Genomic DNA, 20,497 nt, shown 5'->3' with positions numbered 1-20,497 from the left:
TGCTGCATGTTTGTATTATAGCCTACGTAAAACAACTAATTCGCGAGTATAACTTTAGCACGGTGAATCGGTGTATAGCGCATATAATAGTATATAAGGTGCAGCGTGTGTAATAGAGTGAGCGTGTCTATTTGTAATGAGGAAGATATTAACGCCCACGATATTGGTCCGATTTTGCGTCACGTGACGATTACTCTTCTTATTACCACCTCTCTCTTTGGAAGCTGGGAATTTCAGAACCGTGTGTAACAGCGCAATATCACGCAATGTTGTGTGTCAAAGGCAGCTGATGTCCCGAACTATAATTATATTCAAATTCGAGACAGGCTAAAAAAAAAAAATGTGCCGTTCGTTATTCGGCTGATGAATAATGTTTGGATCAACGTCTGAATAAAATCGAAAATTTATATTTACGTATACTGTAAAATAAATTGATAAACTAAAGTGAATTCTCTTTTATTTTGTTTACAGAAGCAACATTTCGCTGTCATGCCACAGTTTATGCGGTAGCGTCGATGACGGTCTTCAGGACTCTCATCCGCAGTATCAGGACACCATCCTCACCATCGAGGAACTTCGTGCCCAGCTAAACTCCTGCTTCACGTGAGTTTCAATTTATACGTATATCCAAAGAACCCGGCACTTCCAGGCATTAATTGGCAATAGAAAGAAAATTACAAGGGAATGAAAATCTTGCCTGATCGCTCGCTAACTTGCCTATTTACTGAACAAAAATTGGAAGAATAAAAAACGATGATAGCACTGTTTCGGATAAACCACGTTATACTCGTCGCTGACATTATAGGTGCAGGTATAGAATGTCAAAAATTCAGTCATTTATCGATCCTATTCGGAATTGCATAGTGTGATAGATTCTGTAAGATTTATTGTATTCGGGTCGTAGCGAGCTGACAATGCAGTAGAAACACGGAACAGTATTTTTTCCGTATGAAATATTTATACGTATCAAGTAACGGTTGTAGTATCACCTCGCGAATACGTGTAACTATCTATCTATCTAGCAATTATTGTTGAAATTCAATAGGCTTGTTCGATTGTCATCGACTCGCGGAAATCGCGTAAAAGAATCTCAGTCGGTGTCAAAGATTGTCGCGTATTATCTCGATATTTGCGATACGTATAACCGATGGCATAGTCGTAGCGTCGATGCAAACTTCGAATATACAACATATCTCACTGTCAATAGAATCCGGTACAAACCAGAGCATGATAATTTCAACAATTGCACACCGGTTGGAAACACAAAAAAAAAAAAAAATAAATAAAACGAATCTGCACACGACGTTACAATTCCTAACGCAACGCACAAAAGAGATTTTGCATAAACACATTTATATCTGTATACTCAATATTATACAAATAATCTACGCATATCGGGGATTTACTCGAATCGTATATTGCATAAAGAGCTCGGACTACATGCCATGATGTAGTTCGCAAAGTGAATTGATTTTCTGTACCATCTATTATACGTCAATTTAAAACGTCAATCGTATGCATGTGTAACCGTTTGTCGGTATAAATTTTAATGGATTTATACACCAATTTACTCAACATAAATTATACCCTATACTGCTGATAATATGTGACGCACGATTTTCTGCCTCCTATAACGTGTTTTATTTTCAAGTTAAATATTCGTTTGCTATCCCCTATAGACTCACTCTACAGCCAAGCTGCCAGCAATCTAGCGAAATCTTATTTCTTATTCTTCTTTTTCTTGCAGATGCGGAGTATCGTGGAGTGCGGAACACGTTTCCCTCGATTGCAGTGAATGTGGTGGTTACTCGTTGGAACGTCCCTGCCCGTTATGCGACGGACGTTGCCACGCCATTTGGAAGCGCGACCTCACCATGGTGAGAAACCATTTTTTTTTTTAATTTCCTTTGCTTTTTCATTTTGCGTTTCGTTCGTTTAACCATACGTATTTGACCTACTCTCGAAGAGAAGGTAGCAATCATTTTGCAGAAAGTGTATACTCAAGTGTGTACGTATATAACATATCGTGTAACGCAAAGTCGAGGCGAATCGCAATAGAGTTTCGCTCGCGATAACGACGGCAGTAAATCATTATCTAGCATTAAAAGTAGACTTATATTCTTGCACTAATTTGCACACTTGGGTTCACGTGTTCGAAGCATTTATTCACTGTAGGCAACACAAATGTGTGTTTCGCTTTAACTATCTTCTCGAATACAGCGCAATTATTTATAAAGGAATCCTTTATTTTTGTTTTAGTCACATGCCAGTGGAAAGGCAAGATGGATCGGTGAGTGCGCCTTGAGCTGCGGTCCCTCCCTCGAGGAGTCTTTGGTTCCTGCGTTAGAAAAGCTGCGAGCTACTTCCTGAACGGAAAGTTCCGAGGCGCAGCCACAATCTTGCACAAGACTTAACCACCACCATCCATAGCGTCACGCATCCACCATCGAGAGCGAATTAAGGACGAATGAATGAGGAGGAATTGATGTTCCACGAGTGGGTTCACTCGGACAATCTCTATAAAAAACTGTAAAACGATGGCCGTCTGTGATTAGCGAGTACAAGCATCGCTCGTTCGTCGTCTGTCGTGATAAAAATTCGACGAAGAACACGAAAAAATGTGTATTATTATTATTATTTCTACTATTATACATCCATCCTAATCGTATAAAAACATCGTGTTTGGTTGTTTTTTTTAAATGTGTCATCACTTTTGTTACGAAATTCTATATAAAATGAGAGCCAAAAGGAAAATATATTTGTAATATACATATTTAGACGCGGCAAGTGTACCGTAGCTATAGATTATACGGTCTTCAGCTGCGACTTATTTGACTTATTTGCTCTAAACGAAGATGATGAAATTGCATTAGAGATCATAATGAATAGACAACATACGCCAGAAACTGTATTATTACACATTTTGACATCTACGGATTTAAAAAAGAAAAACGTATTAACAATAACGTCGCAGCGTCGCAGCGCCGAAAATGTGTAATTCAGTTTGAAAATGAGAAGTACTTTTTCACCTTACGAAGAACGAGCTTAGCAAGAAATAGCAATTGTACGTGATCTCGAATAATATAGAACGTGTGACTAAGAAAGTGCAAGAGATATATTCCTTTCTCCTTATATCAAACAAAATCAAACCCCGACGGATATACGATATCTCATACCTAGCAAACGGGACTGCCAAACGTATTAAAACTGTCCCCTTCCAGAAGTCTGGTTGTGTTAGAAATATGTGTTACGTGATAGATAGACAGATAGTAAATTTCACTAGGCTAATCATAATTAATTAGGACCTAAATTTAGATAAATATCACTGTACTTCGGTTATAGTGTAGCACTTTTAAGACCAGAATAAGGTTCTTAATTATGATTTGGAAAATCCTTCGGCCAAAATTTGACGAATGTGTATTTATATTCTATGTAACCACTCAACTATTCGAGCATCAATATCTGTATGGGTCGATGTATTTCTTTATTCTCTGTGTACATGAGCGCAGCAATTAATTATGCTAACCTAAGACAAGGTCGCGATTTTCGAAAAACAAATTTGAAGTCAGAATTAATGTGTATCCGTTTCTGTATGTGAATCCATGCTCATATTTCACCTCCATTAGACTTAAATTATATTAAGAAAGTTTTCTGAAGTACCTACCTATTGATATTGACAAAAATGAAGTCAACTGCTTTGGAAAATATGATCAGATGTAATTTTTATTTATAATCTTGGAAGTTATTTATGTCCATAACGTTCAAAAAGTATGGGATTAGTAAATAAAAAGATATCAAATCTTAGCATCCGTGTATTCTTATTTTGCTCGGTAAATCTAGAGCGGTATTCATATAACTTTGGGTAATTAAATAACTCGAAATAATATCCTGTCAGTAGATTTTCAACAGAGAACGTCGTCAAACATTAAAAGAGCACTAAATACGTGGAGTTCAATGTACGAGAATTTGAGAGCCTAAAACAAATGATCAATTAACAATTTCTTATTTAAAATCGGTAAGTTGGGCTGTAATGGTGCAGGAATTAAATGGCATCTGTGTAAAATAAGTTGTAACATTTTATTTACAACTTTTTAGTATGTACAATGTTGTTGACCGGCCTCTTAGAACATGCCTTCATTATTAATGCCAATATCAGGCTATCTTCTCTAAATTTGTGCAGTTATTTAAGCACTCGACTAAAATTACAATAATCTTATTAGTATGATCATCAATTTCTGTTTTTCAATAGCCAATACGTTCGATAATACGTATCAATCCTTGATGTGAAATTCGAATTCAATTCAATTTGAGTATCACGGGAAAGATCACTGAAATACTGTTGAGAAAAAATAATAATTAATTCTTTGCACTTGATTTTTAATACTTTTAGGAAGCTAACGAATTTATCTACAGCCTTGCGAAACACGTTGTTTCGATAACAACGGTAAGTAAATAGCCGCGTCTGGTAGAGTGGCCCATTTGTATTGCGTAAATTTCTGTCGAGTATTAAGTTAATATTGTATTGCAAATTTCATTAATTTGTACTTTCAATTCATTCGTGGGCTGCGTGATGCACCTCAACTGAAATGATCCGAAATAAAATGTAGGCAGGTTGTGCTTCCGAAACAAAAGAATGAGTAAAATTCTGAGCTCGTTCTAATAATAGGTTACGGCTGCTACAAACGTTTCCATCATTACCATATCTTACTATACATTAATTACAAATAATATTTAATCGTATTGCATCTCCAAGAGAAAGATAAAATCTCTTTTGCTGAAACATTTGAAAATAATTTTTCAGCACCAGCATCCTCGAAGAATGCTAATATTAATGCTTGCGAAGCGCCTAAGCAGTGACAAGAATCAACTTTGGTGCACGATTGGGTTGACAGTAATAAATTAAGTCAGTATAACAAACTGAAAAGATGATCGTTAATACTCTGACTAATGAGCTCGTCAAGACACAATTGAGAGACCTGAGATCTTGGAACACTTGACAAAGTATGTATCCAGAATAAATTAGGTCATAAAGAAAAATCAGAGTGATTATTTGTTATTAATTTAGTATGATCGAATTGCAGGAGGTACTGTCGCACACTCCTGAGCATCCAACGTCTCGTCAATTACTGGTCTGTAATCGATTTTCACCTGAAAAGATTGGGAAATTACAAAATTAAGATTGTATTTTTTGACTGTTGTAAACTTAAAAAATAATGTGTATTAATAAGCTATCTTTGTCGCAGATAAGCGGTACTAACATCGCCTGTTTGAATGTTGACAGAGGTGAGAGTATGCTTCCTCCAATGCTGCTCAATCGGTACGGGCTTCTGTCCCTCCAAAGATTTGCTATAATCGTACTCATCGACTCTATCTTTGAAATCTTCACGAGCATGAGCTCCCCTGCTCTCCTTTCGGTTTTCAGCAGCGTAAATGGTCTGCATAGCATTCACCATCAAGTTTTGTAACTCCAAACTCTCCACCAGGTCTGAGTTCCAAATCATCGACTTGTCCAAAACTTTGAGATCGCTCATACCCTTGTAAATGTCAGACATCTTGCGACATCCTACAAAGAAAAACCCATCACGTAAGATTTTTAAATCATATTTTACAATTCAGAGTCTAAATTGTTTGAAACATTGAAATGCCATATTTAGTACAGAGTTTCACAATGTAAGAACAATACTGACCCTCCTGCAAAGTTTCTGCAGTTCTAAACACAGCTGCATGTGTTTGCATAGTTTTCTGCATGTTCAACCTTAATTCAGCAGTAGTAACAGAACCATTGGCATTCCTAACCCAATCCAAATTAGCAACAGATTCCTCGCCAGCATTCTATAAGCAGTGAAACAAAGAAATAAATCAGAATCATAAAATATATACCTAAAGTTCCATCAAGTCACTGTCACGTATATGACGTATTATAGATGAAACCATACTATACTACGAATCTTTCAACTTATTCAACTTGTGTGGAAGCGTATTGAAATATTTCATAGGTAAGCGTTTCAAATGAAATGATACTAACAGGCCTAAGACTTCCGATTTTTTCTCCAGGCTTATTCTCCTCGGAAATTGTCTTTGCACAGGCACGTCCAAACACCACTAAATCCAACAAAGAATTAGCCCCAAGTCGATTTGCACCATGGACTGAACTTGAAGCAGCTTCACCACACGCATACAATCCTCCGACTACCTTGTCTTCATTGTTTACTGTCGTCAGAACCTGGCCCTTGTAGTTTGTTGGGATACCACCTACAAACACGACGCAGTTTCATTATTACATCTGCAGTCACTGAAAAGACTATACAAATTTGAATAACGTACCCATGTTGTAATGTACCGTAGGTAATACAGGGATAGGTTCACGTGTGACATCGACGCCAGCAAATATCATAGCAGTTTCAGAGATACCGGGTAGGCGAGTAGCCAGTTGCTCTGGCGGCAGATGATGTAGTTGAAGGTAAACGTGATCTTTTTCCGGTCCACATCCCCTAATAAAAGTATAAAGTATATATTTGTGTAAACAGCTTCAAATCAAAATTGGAATTCTGTAAACTGTTACTATAAGAAAGACACTTACCGGCCTTCTCTGATTTCGATTGTCATAGATCTAGATACAACGTCGCGAGAGGCGAGGTCTTTTGCAACTGGAGCATAACGTTCCATGAATCTTTCACCCTCGCTATTAATCAGGTAACCACCTTCACCTCGACAGCCTTCTGTGATTAGACATCCAGCGCCGTAGATTCCTGTGAATATTTTGTGACAGTGACAGATGAAAATATTACAAATTAAGGGCATTATGCAGCAAATTTCTGAAATGTTATAATACATGTATGTGATACCTGTTGGGTGGAACTGAACAAACTCAAGATCCTGGTTAGGTAAATTTGCTCGGGAGATCATGGCGGTTCCGTCGCCAGTACAAGTGTGCGCGGATGTACATGAGAAATATGCTCTGCCATAGCCTCCAGTGGCCAATATAGTGTTCTTGGAGTGAAATCTATGAAGGGTTCCATCCTCCAAACATAGTGCAATTACTCCTCGGCATTCACCATCTTCCATCAACAGGTCCAAGGCGAAATATTCAACAAAGTAGTTACAATCATAACTCAAAGACTGGCCATAAAGAGTATGCAACAATGAATGACCGGTACGATCTGCGACGCAACAGCATCTGTGTGCTTGACCTCCTTTACCAAACTTTAGAGATTGACCTCCAAAGGCTCGCTGGTAAATTTTACCTGATTCAATAAAAATGTTAATTCACATTATTTTTAAATCAAACATTGATTCTTTGCCTGTAACTAATGAAGCTTGCAGCATATGTATCAAACGGCAATAAAATCATATTGTCCTAATTTCAATTTGGTGAGAGCTATGACAATAGCATGTCACGTAGCAACGCTGACGTGTTATTTATCAACTGATTACTTTTAGAAGTCTAAAAAATTTGAAACAGTGTTTTCCTTCATATTAATTTTTGACAGACATATTGGTAGGTTTCCTTGTAATTGATAATGCTCAACTGATCAGTATTCAACGGTACTTTCTGTTGCTTTAACTTTGTACACGCAAATAATGGATTCAAATAAAAATCGTGGACTACGTGATCAGCCTGACAATCCTGACAACCCTGACGAAGGAAATAATGAATTCAATGATCAGCACAGTGAAGATGAATTTCCTCGGGCCCAAAACACTTCAAAACGATCTGAATCAAGTTACAAAAGCCAATCCAGGTGTGTCTTAAAAATACTATTAATGCCTTGAAAATATTCATCATCATACAGCTGTGATGCGTTTTGCATTGGAGTAATTAGAAGAGACATTTTTGATGCAACATACGATTGAAATTATGTAAACTGAAAGCAGAATAATATCAAACTGATGGTCAGGCTTAACGATGTATTCATTTTTGCTATATAAAACAATGATTTTAGACCACCGAAGCAATGCAATTAGTAGGATTCTTTAGAAATATTGTGTTTCTGCAGAACTTAAATCAACCAACTTCTACTCAATAGGCCAAATTCAAAAGCAGCGTCGACACAGCAGCGATCACGATCACGGTCTAATGCCCAAACTAGCAGGACGTGGACCAGTATCAATCCCTTCATCAATTTCATGTATGGTTTCCGCAAAGTAGGTTCTATTTCAGGTAGCAGTGATATGCTAAGTACCTCACTAGTTACGAACTAATATATTGTAACATATCATTTTGCACAGACACAGACAGGAGAAAACAGTAAGAACATTTTTCGACTTGGTGGAGAATGCTGGCGAAACATGACAAAAGATGACAAACAGCCATTTATTGATGCGGCAAATCAAAATAAGAAACTGAAGCAAAAGCAAACGAGCCGAGAACAGAAATCAAATAATCTGGATCAACAACAATCCAAGAATCGAGCTCATGATGACAATGTGCCAACAAAGAAGGACTCATCACAACAAGTTTCTACTCCCAAGAAACGCAAGGTGAAAGTTTTTTCAGGCAGGATAACGTGCACGTGTCGATTTAAAAATTGAACTTAAAGCACGAAAAGGGAATTCTAGTACGACCAAAAATATTTTAGCTAGATGCTGTAGACATTGATTTCAGATGTATATAAAGATACAGTTCAAGTTACAGTAACGGTGTACTGAAATAATTTTTCACAGGGACAGCAACAAAAAACTGAAATAGATTTGAAAAAGAAACGCACGAAGAGTGACATTGAGTCGGACAGTGATACAGATGATACATCTAGATCAATACATACTGCTACAACCGATTGTCCCTCCGAAGATTCATACCAAAGTTCATAAACTACAGAGGCTGCTATAGTAAGAGAGTGCGAGAAACTAACAGAAAAACTGCTATTGTGTGTTTTAATTTATTTGTTGTATGTTATGTTGGTGATTCGTCTAGTTATACCATATTATACTTGACCTGGATCAGTGTTTCATTAGTAGATGTGCTGTTTTTACTTTTAATATTATACTTTTAATAATGATTGATTCTCATTTACATTATACACAAAAAACTCACCGTCAGGTGTGCGACTGAATGGCATGCCGTAATTTTCAAGTTCAATGACAGCTTTAGGAGCTTCCCTGGTCATGTAATGAATAGCATCCTGATCGCCCAGCCAATCGGAGCCCTTGACTGTGTCGTACATATGCCATTGCCAGTTGTCAGATTCCATGTTACCAAGTGCCGCATTGATGCCGCCCTGAGCAGCGACAGTATGTGACCTTGTGGGAAATAGTTTTGTAATGACAGCGGTCTTAAAACCTTCGGCAACCAGACCGAAAGCAGCACGAAGCCCAGCACCACCAGCACCAACCACAACAGCATCATAAGTATGGTCCACTATCGGATACTGCTTGGAAATGGCATCAGATACTTTGGCCGCTTTACCATCAGGTGTGTAATGAAATTTGCGGCTCGAAAGTGAAGGCAGGCCGATCTTTCTCTGAAATATTGCATTCTTAATGATTATGGAGGGTGTAACATTTATGTAATTACTAATTTTTTATTCAACTTATTACTTGATCGTTCAAGAATTTGGAGAACTTTTATATAACATGACATCAAAATTAATAGAAACAGAATAAGGTGTCACGGTAAATATTTATATAGATTAGTCTTCCTGGAAAATTCAACTACATCATGTTCACTGACACAATGAAAACTATGATGATTAATAATAATAATTGCTACCTACAGCAGACATACCCAATAGGATATGTCTCCAGGAGTCGCTAAACTTATATGGGGTAAGGAAAGTGATGGATTAGTGACCGTCGTTATGTGTCTACAGTTGCCTTAAGATGTTCAATAGAAACACCCGCATTCACACAAGAAACAATGAAAACTACAGGAAACCTTGCCCAAGTATAGCCGATATATAATGAATTGATAGTGAAATATTTAACGACCACTCCGATTCAGCATAAAAGTAGATTCGTCAATGAAAAAGTTACTAAAAGTGTAAAATTTAAGGTATTCTAAATGAAACGTGTTAAATTTTTTTGCTGGATCAGTAGATACTTTTCTCCATGTTTACAACTTTGATTTGAGAAAAACAGAGAGAGAGAGAGATAAAAAAATTAAAATTTTCAGCACATCTTTATTCATAGTGATGATACATAACATACTTTTCACAATGTAACAAAAAATACAGTTCTTAGTATTTCAGATTTAGCGTCAAGTTTAAATATTTATGTGTTGAAAAGATTTAATCTTATACTTCGTTCTCCAAAACTTTGCCGATCGAATTCTGTTTTAATATACATTCTATAATTTCCTCAATTTCCTCATAGCTATAATGATTCATGCAGTTCAATTACAATTTTCTAGTGCAATTAATGAAACAATACTAAAATCATTTCTTGCTAATTGATAATATATTTGCACGAGTTATCGTCGATTTCGTGATGCAATTACTAGATAGCCATCCCAAAAATAGCTTCTACTTTGAATTGTAAGCATTGCTGAAATTTCATAAAAGCAGTTATAAGCTGAAAAGAACAAATTAAAAGATTATTCATGGTTCGTCCGAAAGTAAGCGATCACAATTCAAGAAGTCTAGCTGTGATTTATATTTAGCTTATAAGTACCTTCAACCTTATCTAAACTAAGGATGCGATATCAGTTTGTTAAATTAAGTTAGGTTAGGTGACAAGTGTCGTTACTGTTTGCCAGCAGAATACAACCAGAGACGAGTAGAATAGAACTGCTCATAGTATTCATTACATCAAAATATTGATAGTCCTCGCCTCTGTCGATCTTTGCGATTTGCTTGCAACAACCCAGAATTAATTATCTAATATCCCATATAATATACAATACTTGTATATAATTTGTACTTATTTATAATCTACTTCCTACGTCTCGGCTTTTTTCTATCCGGAATGTTCTAACAATCGAATGAAATTAAAGAGGGGGATAACGTGACAAACGAATTGGGTGGTTACCGGAAATCACCTATCAGAATTGAAGAATTAAACTTATATAATAATGAGCAAGAGCACACACGCAAGGTACGTCAGATTCGTCAGATTCATGTATACATATGACAGTAGAAATAAAAGTAAAAATAAGATAAGAACATGCACTCTTCTATCAATTTTACGATGCTCGTGAAATTGATTTGTTTTCAGTTCCAACCACTTTTCCAGCCGACCAGTGCTGCCACCTGTAGCGGTTAAGAGAACGGAAAGCTACATCTAAAGCTTTGTTCACCGGTCGTTACATACGGTGTAAATTGGCCATTATTTTTGATCATGCGGTAGTCATACAAGTACAAAGAAAAATATTCGCACGCTTCATTGAATAAGACGTTAAAACTAATTTAGCAAAGCTTGTGAGAATATCTTAACTAAAAGCTGAGTAGTTTGCCGCTGGCGATTTCGCTTCCATCATAATTCTATTTAGGTCGATATTCCCTGCACCTTGTAAATTCGCGAATAGGTTAAACCGTCCAACACACAAATATGCGAATTGGTTACGTCCTGTTTCGAGGTAATCAGAAAATCATTACGAGCAGTGTAAGCCGTATCGTGCCTATACGTTATTACGGTAAAAGCAATTTAAAATGGTGGAACTTTCCGTGAAAACTGTTGTTGACTTGATACAGATTTAGTTGTTTACGCTAAGTAATTAATCCCGGAGATAGAATAAACCCGACTACATTGCTAATGAGCAGATGCAGCCTGATCGCGTGTAGGAATCTGGGCTATATGTGCTCTGGCAGCTGTCAAGCGTCGTGAGTGTTATCGCATTTTGGGGGATATACCAGGACAAAAAAACAAGACAGATGATCATATGCCGCGAAGAAAATAAGTTGATAATTAACTCTAATTGATATGATGTTCGTATGAAAAAAACCGACAAGCAAGGAAACTGGCAAAAATGGGGTGTATTTTTAGACCGTTTCGCTAGTCGAAAAGCAATCTGTGCAGATAACTTGAAATTGCACAATAGTTGCGACACTTGGAGAAAATACCCAATTTCACTCACTTTGGGAAAAACAAATGACGACAGGGTCGACACTTACGTAATGGAAAGCAGATCTCATCGTACACTAAAGGTGCGATGAATTAGCGGTTCGACGATACGCTTCGACGAAAATTATATAACTTAAAGAAATACTTACTAGAGTCGCCGAGGGCAGATTCCTCGCGATAATTCCCGGTACCTTCAACATTATGCTCATCTTGGACCTGCCAGGGGGTGTTAATCCAAATTTCGATCCCCTTTTTTACTACCAAAATATTAACGCACGAGCAGTACACTCGCGCACCTCTCGTACGGCGTCGTGAACACTGAACCTGAGTCGGCGACGTCGGTCAGGCCAGTGGGGCCAACGTTACAGAGGGGAAAAATACGCATTGCAATATATTACATATCGGGGTAGTTCACTGTTTGTTGCAATTTTCCTCTCTTTTTCCAAACGCTGATTTACCGCAGCTAGATATCGATGCTTTGTAATTCGTCGAAGCATTATTGCAGCAAAGATCTAACGTTACGTCCTTCGTTCCAAGCCCCATACCGCAAACTTATAACCGACGTTCGCGCCAGCGCCGTACGCGCCAGCCAGTTACAGGAAAATACAATCACCGAGAACGACCTGCTGTGATAAATGTTGAGGAAACATGGTATTCGACTAAAACCTAACAGGGAATCGAATTCTCGTATTCTTTTCGGTTCGTACCACGGCGTTTCATTTTCGGTCGGCACACGCTAACACGGGTTAAAAATAGCGCCGACTCGGTATTCAATGTGTCGAATTTAAAGCGAACATAATATAGTTTGGGTTGTGTATTTTACTTACGCTTTTGTCGTACTAACTTCTCGCATTACCGTAAAATCCAGGGAGTTAAGTTTGAAGACAGTATAAACCAACGAATTTTATTTGAATATTCATAAGCTCGATCGATTTAAACAATCGTATGAATAAAATAAATACGTGTAAACATGATGTCTGTGAATAATATTTTTCCATCCGGTATAAGTTGCAGCTGTTTACTCACGCTTATATCACTTTCCTGATACGACACTCGAGATATACGTACATGTTTTTATTTATATAAAAAGTAGGTATAGGTGAAATTCTACGAAACGTAAGTAAGCGACAAGAATAAACTATCGAATTGTGAAAGGAATTCATTTTGTTACACCACGAATTATGACCGTAAAGTCAACACGGGGAAAAAGCATAGTAGGTACAATACGTACCAAGGACAAACTAAAACGCGGTATAGGTACAACTGGAAATTATTTACTCGTATATAGTTTATCAACCTGCATTCACACGTATAGTCCTTAGAATCTTGGAACGAGTTGATTATCAGTTGCACTTTTTTGATTTATCATCAGTTAATCTGAACCGGTTTATGCAACTATGTATATGCATATCTAGACCTTATGCCGGGCTAACGCCAACCTTGTTAGTAACTACGTACTGCTGGTGGCACATGTTCCGCTTCACTCTCGTCCAGAGTGGTGTCAATTACCGGCCGGTAGGTAATGCATATCTGAAAATTAAATATACGTAAATATCTGGCTTCATCTTGTTAATTACTCGGACGATGCAGTGCACTCACAGAACCGTCGTCCTGGGCCCAAGTCAGAGTATGTTTGCGCCAATGTTTCTCAATAGGAAGTTTTTTCTGCCCCTCCAAGGGCTTGGAGTAATCGTACTCGTCGATTCGTTCCTGCAATAAATTAATGAATTTTACTTGTAAGGCGTTGTAAACATTCACTGTTGAAAATACAGCTTTTGCTTCGTTCATCGTACGGGGATTGAAAATTCTAGAATCACCTGTGAAATTCAAGTTATTTCATCGGCCTACAAAAATTAATTAACTTTATAATGACGATCGATTTGTATTGTAGATATGTTCAACATTTACGAACATTATATATATATATTTAGATGTGTTGATATGTAGCCATGCTACACACCCGTTTCATCCTCTCAAGGTTAAGGAAAAATAAACGTCGAAATTTCATTCTCAAGAGAGGAACGAACTTGGGCGTGAACTCTTCACCGGTGTGGAACTTTCCTAAGAGCTGTTTGAAAATCCGGAACATTTAAGATCTGACGAGATAGTAAACAGTCGCGTCGGTACAGTCCGTGTGAAAAATGTGATCCATTATAATTACTGACCAAAACCTCTGATTCCAAGGTATCTTTTGAAATAGATCGCAGATCCAATGGAATCAGTTGCGAATGATGAAACACTTAACTAAATTAAACTAATTTAAGCAACAGATTAATCAACGAAACCTTGAAATCTTCTCTCGCGTGAGCTCCTCGCGACTCTTTCCGATTTTCTGCAGCGTAGATAATGTGCATGCAGTTAAGCATCATATTTTGCAACTCCAAGGCTTCTACCAGTTCGGTATTCCATATCAAGGAGGTATCTTGCACCTGTCACGCAATCCACAAAATAAAAACAACCGTTAATTGATCATTTGTTTTGAGTCTTAGATACTGTGTAATTAACTTATACCTATGTGCTGATTATTGGCGCAGGTATTAAACGAAAAATAAGCTGAACATGACTCACGCAAAGGTTCGGTAGATCACACGTATACAATCGAGTCATTTCTCGACAGCCACGCTGAAGGATATCGCAAGTACGGAATACGGAGGCGTATTTATGCATAGTGCGTTGCATTTCTTCCCGCAAAGTTGCCACGGTGATGTTGCCCTGGCTGTAACGGGTCGCGTCGAAGCGACAAATGGACTGCTGTCCAATATCCTAAAACAATGTTTTGCTGGCTGATTGAGAGGCGAAACATTACAATATAATACCAACAAACATAACACTCCTCAACAATTCAATGCAATACTGCAGACCTTCACAATTGACTGACAAGCAAAGAGAATATGGTAAATACGGTTTCGAATAAAAATGGATGTTCTAGAATGAACCACAGAATTGAATATAATCCGAATTCATCTTACGCGCATTATGCCTGACAATGGTCTTCCTGTATGCTATTTCGAATTCTGTAATTGCAAAGGGTCACAAGCGCATGGGTTAATGGCATGACAACGATTACTTGTGAAAAAGGCAATTCGGGTACATCGGAAATCTTGGGGACTAAACGTCTTGTGCGACGGCGACAAGTACCATTATTCTCAATAACAACATCAACTATTGTATGTCGGGGATCTTGATCATCGGTTACTCACGGGAGCAAGATCCATATGACGTTCACCCGGGCGCATCATGCAGTCTATATTATCCGCGATGGCTTTTCCAAAGACCAACGTTTCGATGAGGCTGTTGGCTCCGAGACGATTAGCACCGTGAACGGATACGCATGCGGTTTCACCAGCGGCCCACAAACGGTCCAATACTCTGTCATGCTCGTTTTCTCGCGTGAGAACCTCAACAGAATAATTTGTTCAATTGCCATGATAATCCTTCCAGTATATCTATACTAGTGTAGGTAGGAAATCGGAGTGCAAGACTTGAAACAAAAGACGACCGCGTAAAAACGGCTTTATTAAGTTATCTGTGTTGAGGTATCTGATGTTAGAAATGCAGTGAGTCAAAAATACTAAAAGCACGTTTCCGTTCCCATGCTTTATAGATTCTTGAGTCTTTTGTCTCAACTCTCTCTTTCTTTCTCTCTCATTTGAGCCCATTGGATCGATACCTGGGCCCTGTAGTTACCCGGGATCCCTCCCATGTTATAATGCACTGTAGGTATAACCGGTATTGGTTCCTTCGTTACATCAACGCCAGCGAAAACCCAGGACAGATGGGAAATGCCCGGTAGCTGTTTTTCGATTACTTCTCGAGGTAGATGCGAGAGCTGCAGGTAAAGGTGATCTTTCTGGGGCCCCACACCTCTGCGTTGCAATTAGAACAACTCAAAACCGGTCAATAAACGAACGGTGCATAACGGAATATAATGAGTCATGGAGCTCGAATAGTTAAGACATAATAGACTAAACACCGGCAAAACTTCGACTCGTGAAGTATAAAATACTCGTTATATGTCCTACGTAATGATCGGACCGGTCCGGTTCTCGGAGATGTGACGTGACCCGACAAAGACTACCTATTTGAATATATGATCGAAAGGTAAAAATGATTTTGTAATGTACATAGAATTAGTATGACTATTAACTATTTACATTTTGGGATCGCCAAATCTTTTTCATACAAGTATTATTGGCTATACCTTCGTTGTGTACCATTCAAACACGGTACTAGTTTTGTGAGACTTACATGTGTATGCATTCATCACACAAGCTTAGTTTGTTATGATTAAACGGTACGCAATTTCCTAGAATACACTACAGGTCGTGAAATTTCAGGCCTATGATAGCTAGTAATTCAACAGTTTTTGAAATCTTCAAGTTACAAAGTTCTTCCCTAAACGAGGAGGACGTATTTTATGGAACCTCAAACAAGCAATATTTAACATATTTTATGAAGTTTCTTTCATAAAGGAACTTTACCTAACGAGGTAATAAATATCAGTAAAGGCCCAGTTGGATTCTCAACTTTTACTAGGCGAGAGAAAGCGATTCAAAAATGGTCGTGTATTAAACTAACTGAAGATCCGATAGACGGACCGAAAATATTTTACGATTAGATTAAAGAACCGTTTCAAATTGAAATCCGAAATATGCACCATTCACAAGTACATCGACTTCAAAGTTTGTTATGAGCTGTATGATTGCTACTCGTTTCTTAATATAAAACTCGAAAATTGAAGTACTTTTCGCAATAAGCAACACTCAAATATTCATTTAGTTTTAAATATACTACTGCCACAGGATCCAAGGCAGGGTTTCAATACTTAGGACGACCACAAAGTAGAGGCATTTTCAAACGGAAGCACGTGTCGTATCACTCCTGACACGTGACCGGCGTACTAGTTGGAAGTTATTTTATTATCAAATGACTCAACGGAATCAACGTCTAATGACCGAAGTCATGAGACGTGATACTTTATAATGTAAAGCTATTCAAAACAATTTTCATACGCTTCGTTGAGTATGTGTTGATAATACGTCTATCTTTAATTTTACAGACACTGATTAAGATAATGAATTTACGGCCCACTCCCCGTTGTATTCGTTTTCAAAGCATATCATCTATTAGTAATGGATAAACAATGTTTAATGTACCCAACAAGTATCCACTTGGGGCAATATTGTTATCGCTAAGGAATTGCTGTACCTTCCGTCAAGTATTTCGAGTGTCATCGCTCTGGAAACGACATCCCTCGATGCCAGGTCCTTGGCGACAGGCGCGTACTCAGCCATAAAACGCTTTCCTGATGAGTTTATCAAGTATCCACCTTCACCCCTTACACCCTCGGTGACAAGGACTCCACTTCCATAGATTCCTGAATTAATCAACGTCATAAAAACAACTTTTACGTAACGCGCATACCGACTCTTTTCCCTGACTCATTCCTACAGGGTCAATTCACCTCTTAACCATTTACGGTTTTAATCACATTGCTGCGTCACTCAATGACATACACGTACCCATTTTAAAGTGCAACTAACCGGTTGGATGGAACTGCACGAATTCCATGTCTTGAAGAGGTATCCCAGCTCGCGAAACCATTGCCATTCCGTCACCGGTGCAAGAGTGTGCCGCCGTACATGAGAAGTAACATCTTTCAGTACCCCCCGTAGCGATGATCTACAGCAATACTGGGTTAAACGATACCTAACATAAGGTATGTGGAACTGAGTTGGCAACCCACAGTTTGGTGGCCTCTGAACCGATGCATCTGACCCGTCTCCAGCTCATAGGCCAAGACTCCCAAGCAGCAGTCACCGTGCATCAGTAAGTCGAGAGCAAAATATTCAACGAAGTAATGCACGTCGAAACGGAGGCTCTGACCATAGAGAGTATGGAGGACGGCGTGACCGGTACGATCTGCCACAGCGCAAGTACGGTGAGCTTGACCACCTTTACCGAACTTCAATGACTGACCACCGAATGCTCGTTGGTAAATCTTTCCTTCCTTCGTACGACTAAACGCACATCCTGCGGCAGAGTAAGGTCCGACATATCATTAGACCATGAATCAATCGGACATATTTTTTCGCAGTTACCATAGTTTTCGAGTTCAAAGACAGCCTTGGGTGCCTCTCGGGACAAGAAGTGGATCGCATCTTGGTCACCAAGCCAGTCGGAGCCTTTGACAGTGTCATACATGTGCCAGAGCCAGTTGTCTGGCTCGTGATTGCCGATAGCTGCGTTTATGCCACCCTGGGCAGCCACGGTATGTGATCGTGTGGGAAAGAGTTTAGTAATAACTGCTACGCGATAACCTTTTGAGCCAAGACCGAAAGCAGTACGAAGACCGGTGCCACCAGCCCCGACAATCACACAGTCGTAGCAATGGTCGATCATCGGGTAACTCTATTAAAACATTTGAACTTACGTCAAGTTCCGAACGATGGTCAAGGTGGCGAACTTGGTGAAATACTCCTTGGGTAACTTACAAGCAATACTGATATATACAAAGAAATATTTCCACTTACACTGTCTTTGTCGGATTTTTCACACTTGCCTCTCTCCCCGGCGCTGATATTGACATGCAACAGACGGGCATTGCGAAAGGTTGATATCGATACCTATAACCAAGCAGGATTAGTGAATCAGTGACAGATAGATCAATAGTAAGCTAAACATACCCAGGAACTACTCAGACGCTTCAAACTCTGAACTATCAATCGGTTCATTCCGATAGAACACTGTTATTTACTTTATAGAAATAATCTAAACTCGACTGAATAGAGCCTTGGGAATTGAAAATATGAAATTTCTCATCAACATTGTCAATCGAGGGAAAGATAAACAAGCATCAAGTAAGTCGCGGATATCGTGATCACGGCAGGAATTACGTCTTTCCATATAGTAGTAATGAAAGTTGTAGGGTGACAGAAAAAAAGTGAAGAAATAGACTTTCTAGACTATTACTTGTCGTCATATCTAAGATCAATTTCGACCCCGAACGACTGATCGGGGCAACGGTGAACTATTAGAGAGCCTATCTGTGACACTTCGGATAAAAAGACTAATACTTAGCAGCAATTTGGGACTGCGCTCAGCCGGTTTCTCTCGCAAAATTACGTCGGAATAGTGCGTGAAAGAATTTCTTCCAGCACTTTTCAAACTCGCAAAAATTTTCGTCAAAAATAAAAAGGGGTTAACCTTACTTTTACTTCATTTTTGGAGCCGAAAATTTTTGGTCTCGAATTCGATTTGAATGACCCTTACCCGACCGATTGAACCCCCAGCGACTCAGAAAACGCAAGAGAAGCAGCATAGGACCAACAGGAGAGAAACGGCGAGCGAAAAAGCACCTGCTGAAAAATGTCGAAAACACAGGTTCTCGTTTTTTGGCTGTAACTTTTGATGCGTTGATCGCAGCGTATTGGAATTGCGCCCAATCGATTTCTCTCGCAGAATTACGTCGATATGGTGCGCCACAGATTTGATTCCAGCACTTTTGAAAATCGCGAAAACTTTCGCCAAAAATACAAAGGGGTTAGCCTTACTTTTTTTTTAGCAAAAAACTTTTGGTCTCGGATTGGATTTATATGACCCTTATCTGACCAATTGGACCCTCAGGAGCTCAGAAATCGCAGCGGAAAGAGCGTGGGACCAACAGGAGAGAAACGGCGAGCAAAAAGCACCTGCTGAAAAATGTCGAAATCGCAGGTTCTCGTTTTTTGGCTGTAACTTTTGATGCGTTGATCGCAGCGTATTGGAATTGCGCCCAATCGATTTCTCTCGCAAAATTACGTCGATGTAGTGCGCCAAAGATTTGATTCCAGCACTTTTGAAAATCGCGAAAATTTTCGCCAAAAATACAAAGGGGTTAGCCTTACTTTTTTTTTGAGCAAAAAACTTTTGGTCTCAGATTCGATTTAAATGACCCTTATCTGACCAATTGGACCCTCAGGAACTCAGAAATCGCAGCGGAAAGAGCGTGGGACCAACAGGAGAGAAACGGCGAGCGAAAAAGCACCTGCTGAAAAATGTCGAAATCACAGGTTCTCGTTTTTTGGCTGTAACTTTTGATGCGTTGATCGCAGCGTATTGGAATTGCGCCCAATCGATTTCTCTCGCAATCTTACGTCGAAATAGTGCGCCAAAGATTTGATTCCAGCACTTTTGAAAATCGCGAAAATTTTCGCAAAAAATACAGAGGGGTTAGCCTTACTTTTTTTTTAGCAAAAAACTTTTGGTCTCGGATTGGATTTATATGACCCTTATCTGACCAATTGGACCCTCAGGAGCTCAGAAATCGCAGCGGAAAGAGCGTGGGACCAACAGGAGAGAAACGGCGAGCAAAAAGCACCTGCTGAAAAATGTCGAAATCGCAGGTTCTCGTTTTTTGGCTGTAACTTTTGATGCGTTGATCGCAGCGTATTGGAATTGCGCCCAATCGATTTCTCTCGCAAAATTACGTCGATGTAGTGCGCCAAAGATTTGATTCCAG

The 20,497-nt window shown here is 38.9% G+C and overlaps 4 protein-coding genes and 1 long non-coding RNA gene across 6 annotated transcripts in view; 2 read left to right on the top strand and 3 right to left on the bottom strand.

The window, feature by feature from the left end:
- The window catches only part of LOC124309526 (protein pinocchio), a 60,548-nt gene extending 56,212 nt beyond the window's left edge, over window positions 1-4,336 (top strand). For both annotated transcript variants that reach the window (XM_046773206.1, XM_046773214.1), the window contains 3 exons: window positions 472-603; window positions 1,748-1,877; window positions 2,260-4,336. In XM_046773206.1, coding sequence (XP_046629162.1) covers window positions 472-603; window positions 1,748-1,877; window positions 2,260-2,370 — 373 coding nt within the window. In that variant the 3' untranslated portion in view covers window positions 2,371-4,336. The remainder of the gene's footprint in view (window positions 1-471; window positions 604-1,747; window positions 1,878-2,259) is intronic.
- On the bottom strand, window positions 4,059-12,345 carry LOC124309507 (succinate dehydrogenase [ubiquinone] flavoprotein subunit, mitochondrial). Its single transcript, XM_046773182.1, has 9 exons — window positions 12,147-12,345; window positions 9,035-9,461; window positions 6,846-7,244; window positions 6,581-6,749; window positions 6,325-6,491; window positions 6,026-6,252; window positions 5,688-5,832; window positions 5,259-5,563; window positions 4,059-5,148 (listed from the first exon to the last, which is right to left on the bottom strand). Exons 1-9 carry the CDS (start codon window positions 12,204-12,206, stop codon window positions 5,062-5,064), a joined length of 1,986 nt encoding a protein of 661 aa, XP_046629138.1. The 5' UTR covers window positions 12,207-12,345; the 3' UTR covers window positions 4,059-5,061.
- On the top strand, window positions 7,557-8,885 carry LOC124309540 (uncharacterized). The gene is made up of 4 exons (XM_046773241.1): window positions 7,557-7,742; window positions 7,998-8,145; window positions 8,230-8,481; window positions 8,665-8,885. The coding sequence occupies exons 2-4, from the start codon at window positions 8,128-8,130 to the stop codon at window positions 8,809-8,811; spliced, it is 417 nt and encodes a 138-aa protein (XP_046629197.1). The 5' UTR covers window positions 7,557-7,742; window positions 7,998-8,127; the 3' UTR covers window positions 8,812-8,885.
- On the bottom strand, window positions 10,102-12,131 carry LOC124309553 (uncharacterized). Its single transcript, XR_006909248.1, has 2 exons — window positions 10,609-12,131; window positions 10,102-10,509 (listed from the first exon to the last, which is right to left on the bottom strand). It is a non-coding gene; the product is annotated as an uncharacterized LOC124309553 (long non-coding RNA).
- A 104-nt stretch (window positions 12,346-12,449) lies between the features above and the next one.
- LOC124310278 (succinate dehydrogenase [ubiquinone] flavoprotein subunit, mitochondrial-like) lies at window positions 12,450-18,731 on the bottom strand. The gene is made up of 12 exons (XM_046774090.1): window positions 18,684-18,731; window positions 18,531-18,623; window positions 18,099-18,408; window positions 17,744-18,030; window positions 17,541-17,679; window positions 17,206-17,374; window positions 15,668-15,863; window positions 15,198-15,395; window positions 14,566-14,760; window positions 14,283-14,426; window positions 13,597-13,707; window positions 12,450-13,527 (listed from the first exon to the last, which is right to left on the bottom strand). Exons 1-12 carry the CDS (start codon window positions 18,729-18,731, stop codon window positions 13,441-13,443), a joined length of 1,977 nt encoding a protein of 658 aa, XP_046630046.1. The 3' UTR covers window positions 12,450-13,440.
- Window positions 18,732-20,497: the final 1,766 nt, after the last annotated feature.

This window comes from Neodiprion virginianus, chromosome 1 (genome assembly GCF_021901495.1).
Source record: "Neodiprion virginianus isolate iyNeoVirg1 chromosome 1, iyNeoVirg1.1, whole genome shotgun sequence".
Lineage (NCBI taxonomy): Eukaryota > Metazoa > Arthropoda > Insecta > Hymenoptera > Diprionidae > Neodiprion > Neodiprion virginianus.
Note: the sequence above shows the minus strand (reverse complement) of the source record. Positions and strands in the feature narration are given on the sequence as shown.